Source organism: Anguilla anguilla, chromosome 16, assembly GCF_013347855.1.
Source record: "Anguilla anguilla isolate fAngAng1 chromosome 16, fAngAng1.pri, whole genome shotgun sequence".
Lineage (NCBI taxonomy): Eukaryota > Metazoa > Chordata > Actinopteri > Anguilliformes > Anguillidae > Anguilla > Anguilla anguilla.
Window position 1 is genome coordinate 32,006,856 of NC_049216.1, and position 22,500 is coordinate 32,029,355.

Here is a 22,500-nt window from a genome sequence, read left to right on the forward strand (position 1 = left end):
CCACAGGCACCAAAGGGCAAATTAAGTACCACGCTTACATGAACTGTTAAAAAAATAAGATGGCCCACGTTGAAAATGCTTTGCTTTTTGTCGTTCTGTGACCCCAGAGCGGGCAGCGGACACACAGTACCTGAGAGGGGCTCGCGTCTTCTTGTCCGAGCTTTTGGGGTCGTCGACGCTCTTGTCGGCCTTCTGCCTGGGGTGCGGGGCGTCTGCGGAGATCAGGCCATTATCAAAGAGAGGCACATTAAACGTCCGTGCGGCAGGCTGCCGTCACGGAAACGCGCCAGAGAAAGAAACCTTTGTTCGCGAGCTTTTTACTTTGAAGATTTATAAAAGAGGGGGGGAAAAAAACAATGCTGCATTTATTCTATTTTCAACTTTAGCGCTCATTCAAAGCAGAATGTAAAAAAAAAAAAGAAAGGAAAAAAAGAAAGGAACACATCACCAAGAGAACACATCACCAAGAGTTCATTACCGCGAAGGAAAGCTAATGCAGTTTGAAATTACCATGACGACACCATTTTCAAAGGCTGTTACTCTGAATTCCAAGACTGATAAAAATAGCCGTAATAAATATGAAGTAAACAAACAGGGATTAGTTATCCCAGCTCACTGTTCCCACGTGTTCACCAAGTTTAAAGTCAGAAAAGTTGTTTAACATAAAACGTGTATTTTTTTCCCCCAGTACTCAAAGATGCCCCAGGTAAGACTCTCTGCAGCTATCAAAAGGAAGATGTTCATCTCAAAGTAATTTTATAATAGCATTTAAGACAACGGGGGTTCTCTGGGCTGCCACAGCTCCGATCATTAAAATAAATCCTATTGTGTTAGAAAAACAGGGAGACTGGGGGGTATTTAACAAGTCTGTGAACCTCCACCTGTCTACATGAAAAAAAAAGCAGATTGTATTTGTGGCAGTGTAGTACAATGGTTAGGGAACTGGGCTTGTAACTCTTGCAGGTTCAATTCACAGGTAAGACGCTGCCGTTGTACCCCTGAGGTACTCAACCTGAACTGCTCCAGTTGCCTTAATTGCTGTATATATCCTGCTCTATAAATGGATGCAATGTAAAAAAAAAAATTAAAAAAAAGGCTGTGTACGCTCTGGATAAGAGCATCTGCTGAAAGGCTGTAATTTAATGGAAATATGCCTCTCTCGTCCTCCCATGTACCTCCAGAGCTGTGCAGGGTGCCCTTCCACTTCTGGGTGGAGTCGGGGGCCACAGAGAGCTTGACCCGCAGGGTTTTACTGGTGCTGGGGGAGTGGTTCACTGACGCATCCACCACCTCATAGATGGTGTGCAGCAAGCTGGTGATGTCCTGGGGAGAAAGAGTCACAACAGAAGAATGTCACAATATGAACTTGGCTGTCACAATATGATCTCGGCTGTCACAATATGAGCTGGACTGTCACAATATGAACTCAGTTGTCAGGATATGAGCGTGAATGTCAGAATATGAGCTCGAAATATGAACTTGGGGCTTGGGGCAGCTTTGTATTATAATGGGCTGGGAACTGGGCTAATAACCCAAAGGTTGCAGGTTTGATTCCTGGGTAGGACACTGCTGTTGCAGAGCACAAGTACCACGCTTGCACAAGGTACACTTCACCTAAACTTCAGTATATATCCAGCTGAATAAATGGGGCTTCTGATAAATGGCAGTAAGCCATATACTGTATACTCTCTGTGTGAGTGTGTGTGTGTGTGTGCGTGCGAGCGTGTGTGTGTGTGTGTGTGTGTGTGTACAGTGTCCAGCACAGTCAGGAAGGCTAACTGGGACCCAGTACACAGACGGCACAGAGCCCTGTCCCAGCACAGAAAGGCCAAATAACAGACTGGCACACAGTCACGCCACATCCCAAATCTGCAGACACTTAAGGCTTTAAAAGGCTGTTTAGGAAGCATGCAACATTCAAGTCCCCCCAGATGAAAAAAAAACCACAAAAAAAAACCCGTTAGGTTTAATTATACATGTTTCAAGTCTTATTAGCGATTTCCCTGGGAAGGTAATTACAGTTGTGCCACAAACGCTCCCCAGGCTGTCGCTGCGGAGGAGCGGGCCGGCGGGAAGACGGGGGAACGAGGCCGCGTTGCCCTCGTTAATGGCGTCTGTTTCAAAAAGACGCTCTCCGAGACGCGGTTCTGCTCCTCCTCCCTCTCTCACTCCCCGACCGCAGCACGACGGACTTATTAAGTGCTCTTTGGGGAGAGAGCGCACATCGCGAGACGGCTTCAAAACGGTAAAAAAACAAAACTCTTCTGTCATTTCCCCCATATTTTTGTATGTGTGAAGAATTTTTGTGATTTTTTTGTGTTTTTTTTGGGAGCCGCCTGCCATTTCAGGCTGCAGTGCCAGGGGGCAGCGACGAGCACGCTGGGGGATCCAACAACAGAGGACGGCTCGTCTCTCAAATCTCAAAAAGAAAAATGTTACAAAAACAGCCTTTTTTTTTTTTTTTTTTTTTTTTTTGATTGGAGCCTTAGATCTCTACAATCCAGAATTCATCACTTAAAGCTCAGAGACTGGGCCTCTTACAGGGAAATGAAAGCACACTAAACTTTCTAGAGCAGCGATATGGGATCCTTTAATACACAGGAACGGTAGTTTCACTGGTTTTGTAAAATGCAACTGGTCCAGGAAACAGGCAGGTGGGAGAGTAGAAGCGTGTGTGAGAGTGAGTGTATGTGTGTGTGTGTGTGTGTGTTTGTGTGTGAGACAGCGCAGTACAGGCTCCTACCTCTCGAGTGACCTTGCCATTGTTGTCAAAGTCGTAGAGAGTGAACGTCCACTCCTGCCTGTTGTCCTCCTCCAGAGACACAGCACACTCCAGCTCCTGAAACACAAACCCAAAGACTAAGTGTTTGTGCTTTGTGTGTGTGAGCGTGTGTGCGTGCATGTGCGCATGCGTGTGTGTGTGTGCGCGTACACACGCACACACACACACACACACACACACAGTACAGCAGAAACCAGTACGGGAATATGACTAAATACAAGCCGAATAGAATTCCACTCATCAAATGAACTCTGGCACATATTATTCCACTGCCACTATTGCAGCAGTCATATGGAACTGCATCACTTCATGTTTAGGGGCCCAGGTAAATGTGGCCCCGCGGTGGCCCTTGCAGTGGCCCCTGTGCCACACTCACTTCAAACTTGAGCTGTTTCTTGGCCGTCTCGGGCGCCTGGCTCTCCTTCTCCGGGATCTTGTCTTCAGTCCAGCAGCCGCCCGTCTTCTCTGGGGGGAGGGCCACTGTAGCAAGGAGGTGGGGGGGGGGGGAGTGGAAATCACAGGCACATTAATGGAGGACCGGTGAAGCTCACCCGCTGTAGTAGTGAAACTTTTCAAAATTAAAAACTTTAAAAAAAGAGGAGGAGGAGGAAACAGTACTTAAACCGGCTGTGAGTTGGTGCAGCCAGAAAATACACGAAGAGTTGATCAGTGAACAGGCACAACTCTCGCTCTCAGTAAAAATATTTTGATTTTATTTAATCCATCCCTACAAAAACCATGATGCGTCAGCCACGACAGGCCATTATCAGATTATTCAAAATACAAAATGTTTTTCACTGAGAGCAAGAGTTGCGCCTGTTCACCGAGCAACACATTCAAAACTAATTAATTAATGAATTAATTAATTAAATAATTCATTAAAGGAGGTGGAGTCAGCAATTACTTCTGATGCCATTCATTTGTGTACACCCCCTAACACTCTAGGGTCCTGTTAAAAGACAGAGAGCGGGGGATGTATCCGTTAGCCCGTTAGCCCGTTAGCGGGAGGCAGCTGACAGGTAATGTCTGAGTGAAGATAGTGTATGTACATCAAAGGCATTGCACTGGAGCCGTTAGCCTCCACCTGCTGCTGCATTGTGTGCAGGCGTGACGGACGCTGCGCTGAAGGTCAGGTGCGTCTGGGGGGGGTTAGGGGAGGGACAGGCACCTGTCCTCTTACACGTGCTCACACCTCCACCTGCCTCCAGTGTCTCCCGTGCTCACGCAATCATTTCATCACAACTGCCCCTAATCGGCTGCACAGCGTTGGAAAATTAATTTAACCCCGAATGCACACAAAAACTTCTGAATGCCTGAGACACGATTAATTAAACTCAAAACAAATTTTTTTTTTTTTTTTTTTTTTTTTTTTTAATGCTTAAGACCAGGGGTCCTCAATCTTATCCAGAAAGGGCCGGTGTGGGTGCAGGCTTTTGTTCCAACCAAGCAGTTACACACCTGATTCTATTAATCAACCACTAGAGTCTTTGCAAAGGATCTTGATTAGTAGAATCAGGTGTGTAACTGCTTGGTTGGAACAAAAGTCTACCCCACACTGGCCCTTTCTGGATAAGATTGAGGACCTCTGCTTAAGACAATACTCTTTATTTATGTTGAACAACGTTGAAGCCGTTTAGCATTACGTGGGGCAAGCGACCAGCTGTGGTGGTCGGGCTGAGTCCTGCCATGTTAGTGCCTCTGGGCCCATCGGCACCACAACGCAGATGTTAAACACGACGGAGCCGGATCAGTTCGTGAAGAGTTACAAAACCGCCTTTTCTCCCACAGGTACGGGAGCGAGATTAAACGCTTTTTCTTCCCAGTGTCTCTCCGCCGCACTTTGAAGCTCTGTCCTCGAGCGCCGAGGTTGCCTTTTGGACACAGATCAGACGCCGCTCAAAAACGGAATCCCTAATTAATTAAGCAAAGTTAAATTTTAAACGCCGCTTGTTGTGTTAGCCAAAAGGCCAAACACAACAGGCCCTCTTTTTTTTTCTCTCTCTCCACCCATCCCTTTCACTCCCGATAGATCAAAGAGGACCTGTCCCTACCCCAAGCACAAAATGGGAGCACGGGGGGGGGGGGGGCTTTGGGAGCGTTACTAAGTCGACGCAAAATAACATCAGTACTGCCTTTTGATCATCCGATGAACTCAAATGGGACACACAGCCAATCTGCTATGTTGCAGGCGGCATTTTCGGGAGATGAGATGGTTATCTCGAAAGCAAAGAAGGAATCAAATAAGGAATCAAATAAGGAATCTTTTAATCCGCGGTCCCACTCTCCCACTTCCTGGGTCTGAAACAGGCCAGGCCTTTGAAGGTGGCCAATGGGGTGTCAGATGAGCAGGGGGGGGGGGGCCCACTGTTGGCCACAGATGGGACAGCTCCAGGAACTCCACTTCTGAAGGAAGGAACTTCTCTTTTTGAGGCTTCCAATCAGTCACACGGTCTTCACACACACGGCTAAAATTACTGCGCCAGGTTCCACGTTACAATATCGTTCAGTCATATTCATGCACGAGCCATAAAACACATGTAACCACACGTAAATCGCATTGGAATACCAGTCCACTGCAGAGGGACACTATTCGTTTTTCGAGAGCTGCGCGATTAACAAAAACAAAAAATATTCACATTAGAAATGCACCAAGAAGAAAAAAGCCAGGGGTCCAGGAGATGATGAGCATGATCTTAACGATACTCTGAGCTTGAGATGACAGATCAGAGATTTTAAGGCCGGGCCAACACAAGCACAGAAACCATGAAGCAGGTTCACGGTGGGAGCTAGAGGTGGTTGAAGAAGTGAAGTGAATATAAGCTCCCTCTAACTGCTCTGTACACCCCGATTCAGGGGAGGAGGGTAGAAACAGCACCTCTCTATGCCTTGTCAGTAGTACTTTGTTTGTTTCTGCTTGTTTTGACAGTAGGGTTTTTTAAAAATTCGTGTTCCCACAAATATGAGCTGGAGGCACAGACTGAATCCAAAAGGAAAAGATTCTTGATTCTTCACGTCGACTGTACCGGAAATAAAACACCTCCCAGGTTGAACTGCAGCTTCTTCCCAAAAGGCGTCCTCTCTCTCCATGTTAGATGCCTCAGGAACAGAACAGCACCCCTCTCTCTCCCATCTCTCTCTCTCCCGTCTCTCTCTCTCTCACTCTCCCATCTCTCTCTCTCGCTCTCTCTCCTATCTCTCTCTCTCGCCCGCTCACTCTCTCTCTCTCTCTCCCATCTCTCTCTCTCTCTTCCATCTCTCTCTCTCTCTCCCATCTCTCTCTCTCGCTCTCTCTTACTCGCTCTCTCTCGCTCGCTCTCTCTCTCTCTCTCTCTCTCTCCCATCTCTCTCTCTCTCTTCCATCTCTCTCTCTCTCTCCCATCTCTCTCTCGCTCTCTCTCACTCGCTCTCTCTCACTCGCTCTCTCTCACTCGCTCTCCCATCTCTCTCTCGCTCTCTCTCGCTCTCTCTCACTCGCTCTCTCTCGCTCGCTCTCTCTCTCTCTCTCTCCCATCTCTCTCTCTCTCTCCCATCTCTCTCGCTCTCTCTCCTCTCTCTCCTCTCTCTCCTCTCTCTCCTCTCTCTCTCTCGCAGGCACACTCACTCTTTCCACCTCTCCAGCTGAGACCTGTTTTGATGAACAGCACAGCACAGCCCGTTTGAGTCTGTGCAGTGCAGGTAACAAGGGGGCCCTTGTCCCACCACCAAAAAAAAAAAACACACACTACATCAGAGTAGGCTTTGAGATGGCAACCACCCACACGTGTGCCATCACAGGTACAGGTGGAGAGGGAGTGACGCAGCCGGGCCCAGCGAGGGACAGGCTGCATTTTGAAATCATTATCACCAGCTGCTCAGGACTGAAAGCCCCGCCTCAGGCTGCTCAGGTGATCCTGGGGTCAAAAGGTCACCGTGCAGAACGGAAGCATCCGGATCGGAGGAGAACTACAGGATCAACGATGATTCTTCCAGTATGTTTTCAGAATTTAATTTCTCCAAAAGCGTATATGCAGTAGCAGACTGACAACTTTAAGCAAGTGAGCTCATATGGGTCCAGAATCTGGTCTCCAGTGCCCTGCCATGGAGCAGTCACAGGATGACCAGCTATCCGTGTGCAGGGACCAGCAGCGGAACACACGTGACCATACAGAGCGTTTCACCAGCGTGTAGCGTTTTTAAAATCAGTTGGTACAGCTGTGGATGAGGATACGTTTCCTTGCAGGGGCTAAAAGATGCTTTTACAGTGGAAATGCAAAAGAAAATCAGGCAAAAACCAGGCCTGAACCGAAAAGCAATCAGACAAGAGAAGCCACTGTGGTTACATGTTAAAAAATAAAAACTCCCCAGTGAGAAGAAAAACACTCAAACATCACACAGTATTTAATCTGGGGAGGGGGGGGGGAGACAGACAAACAGGGAAAAGGGGTGAGATTTAACATAGGGAGCTTAAAGGAGGGGGTGAGAACAGAAATATGGGAAAGGTGCTAGAGAGGGGAGAGAGAGAGAGAGAGAGAGAGAAAGAGAGAAAGGGGGGGGGGGGGTGAGGGCGCTGTCCAATGCCCTGGGGTTTCCAGGCAGACTCCACTGCACCCACCGCCCCCCCCAAGCCCTCCCCCCTTTCCATCTCGTCATCTGCCCCATCAGCACATTTTTGGGATTAGGAAGGTCGTGACCCCGGGCAGCCCCTACCTTCTAAGCGGTAAAGTTCATCGCTGATCCCTTCCACGCACGCTTCATCGGAGGGGTCCTGCGGAGAGAGGGGGTGGGGGGGGGGGGGGTGGAGAGAGACACGTTACACGCCGGTCACAGAGCGCACGGAACACACATCAATCACAGAGGCCCCGCTCTCACCCCGCTGAGAGAGGCGCACAGCGTCACTCAGGAGCCAAGTCCCGCCCCCTGCAGAAGGGGTGCGAATTTAAAAACCTCCCCTCCCCCCTCCCCCGTCCCCCGTCCCCTAGCCATACATCATGGCGTGAGGTGAGACCCCCGTGCCACGCCTGCTTCAGAACAGGGCATGCTGGGAGACGGGAGGCCGAGTTATTTGGGAGAGGGGTTATTCGTCACCAGAGGCAGCGTTGCTGGCGGGGTCAGATTAAGCCAGTCTTTCTGCTCGATGGCCCCCAGTGTGAATGCGAGCCCCTCCCTGCAGGCGCATACCAGAGGACACACTGATACGTGTGTGTGTGTGTGTGGAGGGGACGCCGCGGCGGGGTCTGGATCACATGTCCACCCCGCCCCCCCCCACCCTGCTGGAATCCGTCCGATTCGCTGCACGATTCCGCACCCCATACCTCTGCCACAACTCATCGCAAGCTCCGCCTTCATTTAGACACCTCTACACAGCACCGCTTCAGCTTCCAGGAGAACGAGGAAAAGGGAGAAGCTTTTGGAGAAGCTGCACTGTACATCCCTTCTTTTACCCGTCCTACTCCAGACCTAATCTTCCTTTTACCCGTCTCACTCCAGATCTAAACTTCTTTTTACCTGTCTCACTCCAGATCTAAACTTCCTTTTACCTGTCTCACTCCAGATCTAAACTTCCTTTTACCTGTCTCACTCCAGATCTAAACTTCCTCTTACTCATCTCACTCCAGACCTAAACTTCCTTTTACCCATCTCACTCCAGATCTAAACTCCCTTTTACCCGTCTCACTCCAGATCTGAACTTCCAGGCAGCGTTCTACAAGAGGCAGCAAGCACAGACCCAAAGCATCCTCAACGGGACAGCTGCCAACGACACAGATCCCATCTCAGAACCCAAAAATCCCGAGCCGTCACACGGCTGGGTTTATCTTCTGGAGGGAGGGGGGAACGCCGCTCTCCTTCTTGCGTTATTTATAATATTTATGATAATTTTAGAATCCTCAGTCACTCAAAGAACAAAGAACTTAAAAAAAAAAAAAAAAAAAATTCCCAGAAAGAAGCACCACTTCAGAAAGGCATCTTTAAAAAGTTCAATAAATTAAACTTTGAGGGAAACTGCTTAATTGAACCTTCAAAGCATTTTCAGACCATGTTTTCCCTGTGGGTTCATTTAAAATGCTTATTGTTTTCCCCTCAGAACAGCTAAAGTATCCTTCAGGCTCCAATTCAGTATAAATATCAGGTGTTCGGTGAAACATACGCCGTGAGACCCTGACCACAGTCGCCACACAAACGCAGATCAACGCCAACAGATCTTTCATTTCAGTATACTGCGTACCCTGTACACACACACGGCACCTTCTTCACATGCCAAAAAGCGCGTAGTGCATAAACAAGCCTCCATTTCCTGCAGAGACGTTTCTCCATTTGGTTTGGCTGAGAGATGAAAGCCAGGGAGGAGACAGGCTGGTCACTGAGCTTTCCAGCAGCACCAGCCCAGCCCAGCCCACCGCTCTGTATGAAGCGCCGCTGCAGGTACCTGAACAAACGCTCCCTCAGGTCCAACTGCACAGCACAGACATTACACTCACACAGAACACACACACACACACACAGAGAACACGCATCACACACACTCACACACACACTAACATACACACACACAGCACACACACACACACACACACTAACATACACACACACAGCACACATATTACATACACACACACACAGCACACACACACACACACAGAGAACACGCATCACACACACTCACACACACACTAACATACACACACACAGCACACATATTACACACACACACACACACACACTAACATACACACACACAGCACACACACACACACACATTACACTCACACAGAACACACACACACACACACACTAACATACACACACACAGACAGACGCACAGACACAGACACACACACACCTCTAGAGGAGGAGTCTACAGGATGAGTTGTGTAACACTGTAGACACAAAGAGACCTGTGTAAAAACTAAGGGGGCAATAACGACTCTCCTGTCTGAAGTATTAGACCCAGGCCATTAAATCACGACCGCATTGCTGGTGAGACATTAATGAGTTTCACTGGAAGTACAATGGCAGCACACAGAAGCCAATGCACCTGCCCCGTCCTCTCCGACACACCTGGTCATTCACACTCCCATAGCGAGCCAATCGGCAAGGCGGATACTGGAGGAACAGGAGTCAGGACCTCTCGAAAGGAACAGGACCTCTCTGAAGGAACAGGACCTCTTGGGAGGAACAGGACCTCTCGGATGCAGACTAGATTAGACGGCCCATCGGGGGGAATTTCCCATAATCCAGCAGCGGGGGTCGGCTCTGGCCGGTGCGCCGGGTCTCCAGCGTGGTGGGTGGCCACAGCGGGGAAAGAAAAATGCACAAATAAGGCGGTAAAAGCCTCCAGCGAGGCTGGAACCGCGCCGCCCACCTGAATTAAACTCCGCCCGAACCCGGCCAGCGCGGTCTGGCGGAAAACAGCGAGCGGGAGTCAGAGAGTAGAGACCGCTCGGACGAGGGAACGCGGCGTAGATCTGTCCTGTCCTGCGGGGGTTTATGCTACGGCCTTATGTCCCCTCACAGTGTCTCAGCATGGCCGGATACACCCCCCCCCCCTCCCAAGGCCCAGGCCACACCATCCAGTCTGAATTATAATAGATTAAAAGAGCCACAGGGCCAATCAGCCACTTCAGATCAGCCTCAGAGCCTATGAGCCACCTTCGGCCTTCTCACAGGCAGAGATGAGGAAGGTAGAACCAGCAGCACCAGTGCACTGGACCAGTGACACCAGAGCACTGGACCAGCAACACCAGTGCACTGGACCAGTGACACCAGAGCACTGGACCAGCAACACCAGAGAGCTGGACCATCTAACACCAAACGGGGATGAGCCCATGATGCATAACCAGGATGAAATCCTAGATGTGTTATTTCAAAGCATTATTTTTATTTACATATAAGAAGGTATGAAGTTGAGAAGTCATGAACTGCGAGTACGCTGTCAATTAGAATAAATCGTCACACGAAGCCGCGAGAATAAAGTCAGTTCATCGCTCACGCTGAAGCCCCCTCAATTTCAGGGACTTACGGAACTAAATCTGGAGCTGATCAACATCCTGTACACAACCATTGTGTACCACCTACAGGCCACAGTACACAATCCTACGCACTGTTCATAAGGGGGCAATTCTGTTCCATAACAACCGGTCACAATAAAGCCTCAAACGGGCCCCCTGACCCCCCCCCCCCGACCCCCCCCCCTGCCCCCCCCCCAAAAAAAACTCCCAACCTTCATTAACATTCCTCTCGTCTCCCAGTAGAGTCGAGCCCTTGTAATGTAACGAGAAGCAGGGCTTTGATTACAGTAACTGCCCCCAAACCCCCCCCCCCCCACCCCCACCCCCCGACCACCGCCATCACATACGCACAGCGCAGACAGGACGGCGCACATTTCACTTAGTGATAAATGACACCAAATTACGGAGGGGAGGGGGGGGGGGTTAGCCAAGAATCCGAGAACAGAGGGAAGGAGGAATGCGGTAATTGGCTGTTGTCCGCTGTGACGGACAGCAGCTGCGCTGACTAGCGTTAGCTTCGCGCCGCGTTCTTGGAAAGAGGGGACTAAAGAAAGAAAAAAAAGGAAAATTTGTTTTCCGCTTCCACGTCCAATTTGTTTGAAGTTAGAATGAAATAAATGAGGTAAATATGAACGAGTGAGCTTTGAAGACTGGACTCAGATGACGACGAAAAAAGAACAAAGAAAAAAAAAAACTCTCCGCAGTATCTTTCATTCCATTTCATGTCAGCCTTCTAGGATCTCACTGAATAAACAAGCCTGAAAGCCGAAAGTGAAGCATTTACTCAGGAGCCGCGGTAAAACGTGTGGTTTGAACTACACTTTCGGTCCACTTTCCCTTGCGTCCAGTCAGCTGACTCACCTTCCCCATCATTTCAGTCACACGTTATTAAGTCACAACTGTATTTTTGAGACGGTCCCTCCTGCAGCATGAGAACCTGCCTCTGTTCAGCCCCATGGCTGACAGACCAGGGCTGAGGAGATTAAATAAGTGTAATGAATAGCCTTATGACTTTCTGATATTGTCATGGCGACACATCACTTCTGACCTGGATGGCATAACCCATAACCCCCCACAGCGTGCCATCCCATAGTTCCTTGCACGCCCTCTGCCACACCACCACCAGCCAAAGAGCCCTGTCCATGCGACCAGCACGTTCCCCTCCAACGGCGCTGGTTCTGTCCGGTCCAGGAGCCAACAGGACCGAGCAAGCTGCTCCAAAAAACACACATTCCAAAAACATTCCGTTCCGTTCTCTGGTTTGGACGTACAAATTGAATGATCACAGAAGGACAAGCTTCCGTTCCGGTTCCTTTGAGGTCTGTAATGCCGCCATTGCTGGTAACTCAACCCTCAGCAAAGCCCGTTCGAGTGAAGCGCTCGCGTCAATCAACAGCTACAAAAAAAGAGCCTGAAAACAACTTTCCATCCTGAGGTCACACGGCAGAGAAAAAAGAGGCCAATTAGAGTGTGGTATGGTGACCTCTGGTAGCGGGGGTCGAAGGTTAAAACAGGACGCCATTAAAAGGGAAACAGTCTGAGAGACGAGGGCCAAGTGTTCCCAAACCGCTAATGATATCCAAGCGAGCCAACAGCTGCCACAAGGACTCGCAGAGACGATCAAACTTCTGTCATTATGAAGCACATGATTCAAAATGGCCCCCACCTATAACTCCATCATCTATATCATGTACCGTTGCTTTTAATTAAAATGTTATTGGCACAATGACTTAATGTAAAATTAATTTTAAAAAAGGTGAGTCATAATGGAGTCTTCATCTGAGAAGTATCCTTTGTTTCAGTAACCACAGTACAGTGACACCTTCTCTTGCTTGAACGTTTAGAAAACGCATTTTAATTAGGCAAACTTTTCTTAGATTGGGTGAGCCAGCTAGGCTACCTTCTCTTTTGAAAGTTCAACGTTCTTTTAAACGTAATAATTCCCCCCCACAAGCCCAACCGAAGAAATAAGTGAGAATACGCAACACCCCAGGAGCCTGCCAAACCTGGGTAACCAAGAACACGTGGACCCCTGCTGCCATGGAGACGCTGGTCGTGCGGCGGATCCGCCTCGACGACCACAGTCGCCGCCGGCACCAAGGTGACAACCAAGGGCGTGACCCACCGAGCGAACCAGACGACAAAGCTCTCTCTGTGCAACCATGGTGCACACAGCCCCTGCGCTCCAGGGCAGGAGACCCCGCGCTTACGGCCTTTTGAGCACCGAGCGTTTAACGGACATTGGCGGGAAACACAGCCCCTGCGCTCCTGGGCAGGAGACCCCGCTTACAGCCTCACGCTCGAGCACCGGGCGTTTTATGGACATTCGCTTCAGACGCATTCCCCCCCCCCCCCCCCCGTGGCCCCCGCAGTGTGAGAGCACGCGTGAGCTTTCAACACCGCCGCCAGAGCTCACAGCCAACTTACAAACAAGCACATATCTCAGCGTCAGGGAAACACTTAAACCAATCTTCCAGACATCATATTAAAACAGTCTTTTCTTTGGAAAGCCAAGTGTGAAGCAATCAGATTTTTGGGAGATGAGATCCGAGATTCTTCAGAACTTTGGGGGGGGGACTTGGTTTGTAAGTCCCTACAGCATTTTAAAGCAAGTTTCGCAAACAAAAAAGCGATTTATTAAAAAACTTAAAAGGAACGTAGAGTGCAGTTTTCTGGACTGGACTGGTCTGGTCTGGTCTGATTTGGCAGTCAGGAAAAATAAATCAAGGTCATAACATGATCACATGATAAGAATTTCCAACAAAAAAAAGGAGTGGTGACTAAAAGAAGCTGTACACTGTGTATCACAGGTGACAGGACAGAGAAAACAAGCAGATGAAATGCTGGGGTCTGGCAGGTTTAGGGTGCAGTCACGTTCTCCCCCTGCTTAGACCCCAAACGTGGCTCCATGGTCAGAGGCAAACTCGGCCATCCTTACTGACACACAGCTGCCCTCAACGCTGTGAAAATCCGTCGGCACCCAGACCGGACCACCGCTCGGAATATCGAGACTTCAGCGCCAAAGAAGAAGGAGGAGAAGATCCGAGCGGGCTTCGATGACACCGGAGGATGCTGGGAAGAGGCGAGGCGAGCGCGCTGAGCGTCATGCGCTCGTGAGCGCTGTGCGTACGCTCTGCGCAGTGGTGTGTGTGCGCAGGCCTCTGTCCCCGCCAGGCTCACGAGGCCACGCCAGCTACGTCTCCGCGCTCGCCAAGCCGCACAGGCTCACGATTTACGAGGCTGACGACAGCCGGCACTGATCCCGGGCCAGCGCTGGCGGGGAGGCGGCGCGTTTCGGCTGGGCCGTCGGGCCGCCGCCGGCACGCCGTCAGAAAAGCCGCAGAAATAAAGAGGTGCGCTGGGCACCTAGCGCCGCTCCCCGATAATAAAATAATAATAAATAAAAATAAAAAAAACACACCTCTGGGTTTTTAATGCGCAGGCAGCAGCTGGGAAGCGGATGAAAAAAACGGCAGCAGGGAAGATTCGAGAAAAAAGAAAATGGGAAAGAAAAAGTGATCGCACTTCACGAACAACACACAGCCATGTTTCTCTTCAGTTTGTTATACCTCCTGAATCTTCATCACAGAGGATGAGTCAATCTGACAGCTACAACCATCAGACACACAGACCACACACAAGCCTGCCGGCAGCTACAACCATCTGACCAACACCAGGACACACACAAGCCTGCTGGCAGCTACAACCATCAGACACACACACAGGACACACACAAGCCTGCTGACAGTTACAACCATCAAACACACACACGGGACACACACAGGCCTGCTGGCAGCTACAACCAGACACACCAGGACACACACAACCTGCTGACACCTACAACCATCAGACACACACCAGGACACACACAAACCTGCTGACAACTATAACCATCAGACACACAGCACACACACAACCTGCTGACAACTACAACCATCAGACACACACACACACAGGACACACACGAGCCTGCCGACAGCTACAACCATCAGACCAACAGCAGGACACACACACACACAAGCCTGCTGACAACTACAACCAGACACACAGGACACACACAAGCCTGCTGCACCAGGAAACACACTAGCCTGCTGAGAGCTACAACCATCACACACACAGCACACACACACACACACAAGCCTGCGTTCTGCTCATCAGCCATGCATGCTATCAGCCGTGGGACCTCCACAGGGATTGTTCACAGCAGGTCAAGCTGAAGAGGGGAGGGTGGAGATCGAAATGCCTCGCATTTAACAACAGCGTGCTCGCGTTAATTCATTAGACCAGAGAGAGGAGAGAGAGAGAGAGAGAGAGAGAGAGAGAGAAAAAAAAGATGTCCATTATGCAGCAGGTCGCTTCTGCTGGCCATGCTTCAAAAGCACCGAGAGAAAAGAAAACCGAAGATAAGTGCTTGTTTGGACGTAGAAAATAATGAAGGTGCGCCTTTATCTAAAAACTGTGTTACTTTTTCAAATAGGCTAGTTAATGACCTTTCCTAGAAAACATAAAATACATCAAAATCTCCAGTGAAATATACAACGTATAGGCTATTTAAACTCAAGCGGACTAATACATAGATGCAGAAGAGTGTATGTTCAATGTACTCCATACATTAAAACTCCTCAGAAGCCCTCACAGTTTGAGATAACAGGCAACATAACAAGTGTGACATCAAACTTGTGCTTCTCTTTCCTGTGCAGTACCTCTGTGGTACAACAGCACCCGACTCTACAAATAGCAGTGATCCATATTGCTTGTGTGCTCCACACATTTTGGATTGAAGTCCAAGGAGCTCAACAGGTTGATAAGAACAATGATAAGGGAGGAGGAGGAGCATGAAGCTTCCCTTCGTGTGCAGAGTACCACACTGGCCAAAAGCCTTCCCCACTGGACTCCTTATGCTGACACGCCCCGAGCATTTTACCTGCTCGCTCACACGCACACACAGACACGCACGGAGATCGAAGGCCCGTACAGGAGTTCATCTGGCAAAGGTACAGGGGGTTTCAACTGGCTGCTTTCACTACCCAACAAAAAAATACTTTCGAGTTGCAAGTCAATGTCAAGTCTGGAACACAGATACCGCCAAGTGTAAATGAACCAACAGAGATGGTTTAAAAAAAATAAATAACGTGCTGTTTTTAAAAATTAATTTAGGTTGCAATTAGGAAGTGATATTTTTACTTTTACCAGGTGCGTTTCTGAAACTCATAAAGCCAAGGGCAAGTAAGTACCAGGGAGGCCAGGAACCACCAGCCTACAGAACAGGGTTCACGTGTGCTTCCTTTCTTCAACATCTCTCCATTCCTCTCCTCCGTCCCCACCCCATTTCCTGTTGTAGACCCCCAACCACTTCAACCTTTCCCTGGCCTTCACCCGGCTCACCCCATACCCCCACAAAACACCACACCACACCACTCACTGATGACTCACACATTCGATTGGGCTGAACAGGAGCTGTGCATGACTTGACCCTATTTGTTATTTTAGCCCTTAATCACATAAACCGCCCACTGTTCCCGGCCAAGACTAAACACGGAGAGCCATGAGCTCTTTGTGTTTACCATGCATACCAGGTTCCTAAGACCTCAAATATCTCAAATATAAAAGGTCTTAAATCTGAAGCAGTGTTACCGTCTGCACCGACTCCAAAAATATTGCTTGGAAAAGGGGATGATTTCACAAGGCTAAAAAATAATACCTCGGAGGACGGGGAGATGACAGAAGCCAGACCCACCTACCGCAGCGCAGGGGACAGCGGGGATTGCATAACTAACGACCCGGACTCCAGACCTGCAATCGAGCGGACTTCACACCGCCCTATTACGAACGAGAAGTGTAATCGGTCTGGATACCATAGACTGGAGTGCAAAGGAATGATCAATGATCATTTATCAGTAATAAACTGCCTAATGAAACGGTCAGTGGTTCCGACCCAGGTGTTTAGTTAAATGCTCGGCACGTCAGACCAAAATGGCTCCCTGGTTTTAATTCAGTTGTGGAGCCTCGTTGGGCTCCTTTACACTTCAGTGGGAGAAAAGGCGGGGTGCTGAAGGGTCAGACCCATTCCACAGGGATTACACTGTGTGTGTGCGTGCGTGTGTGGTGGGGGTGTCTGTGTACGTGCATGTATGTGTGTGCGTTGGGTGTGTGCACGTGTGTGTGGGGGGGGGGGGGGGTTACTTCAATTGGGCACTTGTGTTCAGTAGTGGTCCACAGGCATTAGAGCGGAGTCAAACTCAAGAGCCGCAGAGCAAAGGCAGCCCCAGTCAACAGCACAGCTCCTATTGAACTCCCCCCCCACCCTCTCAGCTGGAGCCAGTGATCCCGGGTCACAGCCTGGCCTTCAGGCGCTAGCCGATTAGCCTGTTTCAGAGCCCGGCGTTAGCACCCAGCCCAGACTGTTCCTGTCTAGGGTGTAAAATCAGACTTTTTATTTAACTTTTTTTTTGTTGTTTTTTTTAAACAGTTCCTCCCCCACCCTCCTCCACCCAACACGCGGCTGTCAGATCGGAGCAGGGGAGACTCGACTTCGCCTCTTTACAAGACGCCCCTGCGGCAGAATGAGATCACCACCGCCCTGCGATTCATTACAGAGCGCGCCGCGGTGTTGACACAGCATAATGAAATGGAACCAGAGACCAAAGACCTCTGTCAGTCCGGCGCGGCGCAGTGGGAGGTTCGACAACACGTGAGGAAACGAAGGACTTTTTCACTTAAACTGGTTACAGCGCCGAGAGGTAAGCCAGAACCACATGAACCGGAGTTGTACCCCCCCCCCACCCCACTCCCGTTGTTGTTCCTCAGTGCAGTCGTTTGTTTTTAAAAAACGAAATGATAAAAAATGGGGATGTGATATTACGATCGGACGCCTTCTTGTGGTTCACGGCAGACCCGACGGCCCCCCATTTGCTAATGTTCCTCGACCCAATCACCTTCCTCCAAAACACCGGGGACTTAAAATTATAACCGAGCGCTTTGTTATCAGACCCAAGGAAACGGGTTTGTGTGATTAAGCAGAACTCGAAATGCCACGGGCTCCACTTTCCAGCGCCACGTCTTCCTCCTCATGAGGCCCGCACGTGTGACAAGGCTTCTCCAGCTCACGGGACCAGTAGAGAAAAGGCTCCAAAAACCCAGCTGGCCTTAAACCCTCAAAGGAAAAAAAAAAAATCCTGCTTTTTTTGTTTGAACGCACCAACATATAGACTAAGTCTGTTCAGATGTGCGTTGTATGTGCAATAACAGCAGTTTTGGCTGGACCGCAACAGCGGGGCCAGCCCTATGAGCGCAAATGTCTGTGACTGAGTGACTGAGTGAGTGATGAAGTTACACCATTGGTCGGCCGAGTTATGAAGTTACACCATTGGTCGGCCGAGTTATGAAGTTACACCATTGGTCGGTCCGATGAAGTGTGTTAGGTCCAGCCATACACTAGGTTTTGACCCAGCCTTGTTTTCTATCCAGAGGGATAGCACAATGGTGTAAAGACAAAACAAACTGTCTATGAACGTTGTACAGGATAATCATACGGTTAAGCAGCAGCTAGAGTACTTCTAACGAACACACTGAGGTACATCAGGCACCCCATTTACGCAGTTCATGTGGATTTATGTTCACCAGTGTCAGTGACGCCATCAAGCATCACAGCGAAGCGTGTTAAGATTTCCACATCTCTCTTTGTGTTGTGGCTGAGTGTGGGCACACTGACTACACTTACACAAACAGAGACGCATTTAAAGCAAGCCAGGACAGCACACCTCAGCATATAACGGCCGGCGTTATTACAGGGGAAAGGTAAACATCGCTCGTTACGTTACCTCATGCACTTCAAAGGCAGAATCATAAAGGCCTCAGTAGAATATTAGCAAAGATTTACGACTCCAGTGCCTGTACTTCAGAAACATGCTGATTTAAACAAATCCCTTTCGGGGCTTCTGATGTGCAAAAGTTGGCCAACGTTTACGTTTTACGACCAGTTTACAAAAAAAAATTTTTTTTTTACACTTTGAAAGATAATCTTTATGACTAAACTTAACCCCTCAGGCACCGAAAAACTATCGGTCCCCCCCCCCCCCCCCCCCCCGAGAAGGTATTTAATAGGCCTTCCAATACGTAACTAGGGCAAACGGCGTTTATCAGCGACACGAAACGGCTTTGTTTTTGTGCTGACCCCCGCAGGCCCAAACGAGTTCTGCGGATAAACGCTGGAAACAGAGGAACGTCGCTGCTGCTCCTCCGACGGCCTCCAGCCAAACTCCAGCCATTAAAGACAAACAGAGTCTCCCTCTGGCCTGCTCTGGCATGGCCACAGTCGCACAGTAAACCCAGCCGGTCGGCGGTTCTTTTCCTTAAAGGACACGAGGACTGGCGAGCATCGCAGACTGCCTGTCGCTTTAACCTGATTTACAAGCCTGGCCCCGTCTGCCAGGAGCAACAAACCATAAAGCTATTGCTCTTTAATGCGGGTGAAGTTCACTCCAGATAAAAATTATTTTTTAAAGTTTGTCTGGGGGAGGGATGCACAGAATATACAGACCTAGTGCGACACCTCATCCCTGGGGGGGTCATGAGTTAGCACCGCTAGGTGATGCGTTCAGACTTCCAAATTTTGCCAACCTTCAACAGAATGCTAATTTTTAATTGTGATTTTTTTTTTTTTTTTTTTAATTGGCAAATTGTCTGTTGCAGATTCAGAAGTGGTCTCCGTAATAATTTATGCCTGAAAACGGGCGCGGTACGGCGTCCAAAGGACATGAGACGTTCAGCCGGTGTCTGGGGCGCTTGGGCTAATTAGCTGAAGTATCTCAAGAGGGAAAGTGGTCCTTGAGGGGTCTGAATGGGTTCAGCTGCCAATCACACGGAGAGGGGAGAATGGAAGGCCCGCAAAGTTCTCAGGGCTACGCAGTGACTTTAACCCTTTCGCCATTCACCCCAAAACCGCTCCGCACCTCTGCCTGTGGCACTACCCACTCCACCCAAAAAACTATTCTTATAACAAACCACTCCATGGACAACACCAGTAAAGTTGGACTCCACTGTGTGAACAGACTTCCTTACAGTCAATTGTGTCCTTCCTTAAAGATTTACCCCTCTGCTGGCACCTGAGGCCTTTCAGAGGTACACAGCATTCCACATAAGTCTTCCATCTCTTCAGGTCAGCAGCATTACGTGTCTGACTTAATGGCGTGCCATCAAATATCGCTTCGCCACATTGCATCGCAATGCCATGATTAAGAAATGGTCCCTTATTAAAACGGTAACTAGTGGCACTGAGGTTTGAGGGAAACTTCAACAATATTTTCCAAAGTCCAGCACAAAGCCACCTTCTGTGCACCTTTGCCCTCATTTAAAGGACGGCGTCGTATAATTGCAGACCTGTCACGCTGAGTGCTCAAACACACCAGAGCATTTCCACCTGGTACATTACAGCCTGTTAGCGCTCGAACAGACCAGAGCATTTCTACCTGGTACAGCACAGCCTGTTAGCGCTCGAACACACCAGAGCATTTCCACCTGGTACATTACAGCCCGTTAGCGCTCGAACACACCAGGGCATTTCTACCTGGTACATTATAGCCCATTAGCGCTCGAACGCACCAGAGTATTTCTACCTGGTACATTACAGCCCGCTAGCGCTCGAACACACCAGAGCATTTCCACCTGGTTCATTACAGCCCGCTAGCGCTCGAACACACCAGAGCATTTCCACCTGGTTCATTACAGCCCGCTAGCGCTCGAACACACCAGAGCATTTCCACCTGGTTCATTACAGCCCGCTAGCGCTCGAACACACCAGAGCATTTCCACCTGGTACATTACAGCCCGCTAGTGCTCGAACAGACCAGAGCATTTCTACCTGGCACATTACAGCATGACCTCCAGCTCTGGCCAGCCTAGACCCAAGCAAAACCGAAAAAGCAAATCAACTCCATATATACGGCCAACGTCAACTTCATAGGCTCCTCTCGGCACCATAGAATTCCTACACAGCCAGAGCCATGGCTTCCTGCAGCAGGCCAGATGTAAACACCAAGGCATTTGAGGCCTTGCAGTCTCTCCCAGCACAGATCTCCTTCCCTTCCCCCATAAAAAGAAAAAAAAAAACTGCTCACCACCAAGACAGGTTGGAGCCAACAGTGCAGCCTTGTAACGGGGAGCGGACAAAGGAAAGTTTATAAAGTTCCAACCTGTACCAAACAAACTTTTTTTTTTTCCACGCGCACCACACCTTTAACCTTCATGAAGTCCTGCAACAACAAACGTTCATCACACAGCCTCAAATAAACTCTCAGTTGACTAATGGCCGTGTTTAAATACAGACTAAGCTCTGGACGCCATGTTTGCCTACCGTTCCTCGCGAGCGGGTGGAATCGTACATTCCAATCCCAACGGCAGTTCTTTACGCGGCGCTAGCCGGCATTAGCAGTTACGCCAACGGACTTCAAAGCGGCTATTTATTCACGTTTGTGCTGACTAATTCCCCCAGGCCAGACCCCGGCGTACCTCCGTCCCAAAGCACACAGCTTACGGCTGAAATGTGTTTATATATATACACGACAGAGCAGGAACAGAGTGGGGAACGGAGGGGGAACGGAGGGAGAATAGAGCAGGAGCAGAGCAGGAGCAGAGCGGGGACGGAGGGGGAACAGAGCAGGAGGAGCAGGAGGCCACCGTCTGCAGCAGGAGCGATTTACTGCACATATTAAACAGGAAAGAGCCGTCTGAAAGTGCAGACATAACACAATGTGGTGCACACACACACACACACACACACACACACACACTCTCTCTCTCTCTGACTGCAACGCAGTCAATGCGCTGCCAGGAACATTTTTTTCCTTTTGTCAGTTTCAAAGATCCCCAGGAATGCAAGGCTTCGTAATCGTGAGTAAAATATTCCGACGGCACGGAGGGGAAACGGCTTTGAAGCATCAAATGCACCTGCGCACGAAGTCTGTCAGACCTCAGCTCCCTCCAGGCTGATTAATTCTATCACCGGAATACCGCAGCTGAACGTTTATAAGTGCAGTAATGGACGCTTAGCACATCAGAATACAGGAACTGAACGTTTATAAGTGCAGTAATGGATGCTTAGCACGTCAGAATACAGCAACTGAACGTTTATAAGTGCAGTAATGGACGCTTAGCACATCAGAATACAGGAACTGAACATTTATAAGTGCAGTAATGGATGCTTAGCACATCAGAATACAGCAGCTGAACGTTTATAAGTGCAGCAATGGACGCTTTTTTGTAAATGTCATAATTGAATGGTGAATCCTGTAACACAAATTGTTTCCGTTATCTGCTGCCACATTAAAACTCAAGCCTCTCATTTCCATTTTCTAAAGACACAACAGGAATGGCACTGTGCTAACGTGACGTGCGTCAACGGGTGAATGACAAACGCGTCCAAGAGGCCTGCGGTCGGCGCCCACTGGTCGCCGCTAGCACGGCTCGACCAGAACCTCCGGCGTTGCCTGGGAGCCCTCGTTAAAGCTGGCTCTAATCGGTCCCGCGCGGGCGCTAACCCCGCTCCTCCTTATAGCCGGTCATAATTAGACGCGATAAAACAGCCGGCAAACGCTCTGCACTCTCCACCCTGCTCCACGTCACAGGCCAACTTTAGCCCAGCAAATTAAAGCGTTCGCGCACACTCACGCTCGCCACAGACTCCAAATGAATACAGATGCCGGACGGAGCCCGTCTAATTAAGCAAGCGACGGAGTG

General features: G+C 49.4%; 1 protein-coding gene across 1 annotated transcript in view; it reads right to left on the reverse strand.

Annotated features, from left to right (window-relative positions):
• The window catches only part of nkd1 (NKD inhibitor of WNT signaling pathway 1), a 38,430-nt gene that overhangs the window by 5,932 nt on the left and 9,998 nt on the right, over positions 1-22,500 (reverse strand). The window contains exons 4-8 of the mRNA XM_035396673.1: positions 7,469-7,526; positions 3,159-3,262; positions 2,744-2,839; positions 1,176-1,323; positions 131-212 (exon numbers count right to left, since the gene is read on the reverse strand). Coding sequence (XP_035252564.1) covers positions 131-212; positions 1,176-1,323; positions 2,744-2,839; positions 3,159-3,262; positions 7,469-7,526 — 488 coding nt within the window. The remainder of the gene's footprint in view (positions 1-130; positions 213-1,175; positions 1,324-2,743; positions 2,840-3,158; positions 3,263-7,468; positions 7,527-22,500) is intronic.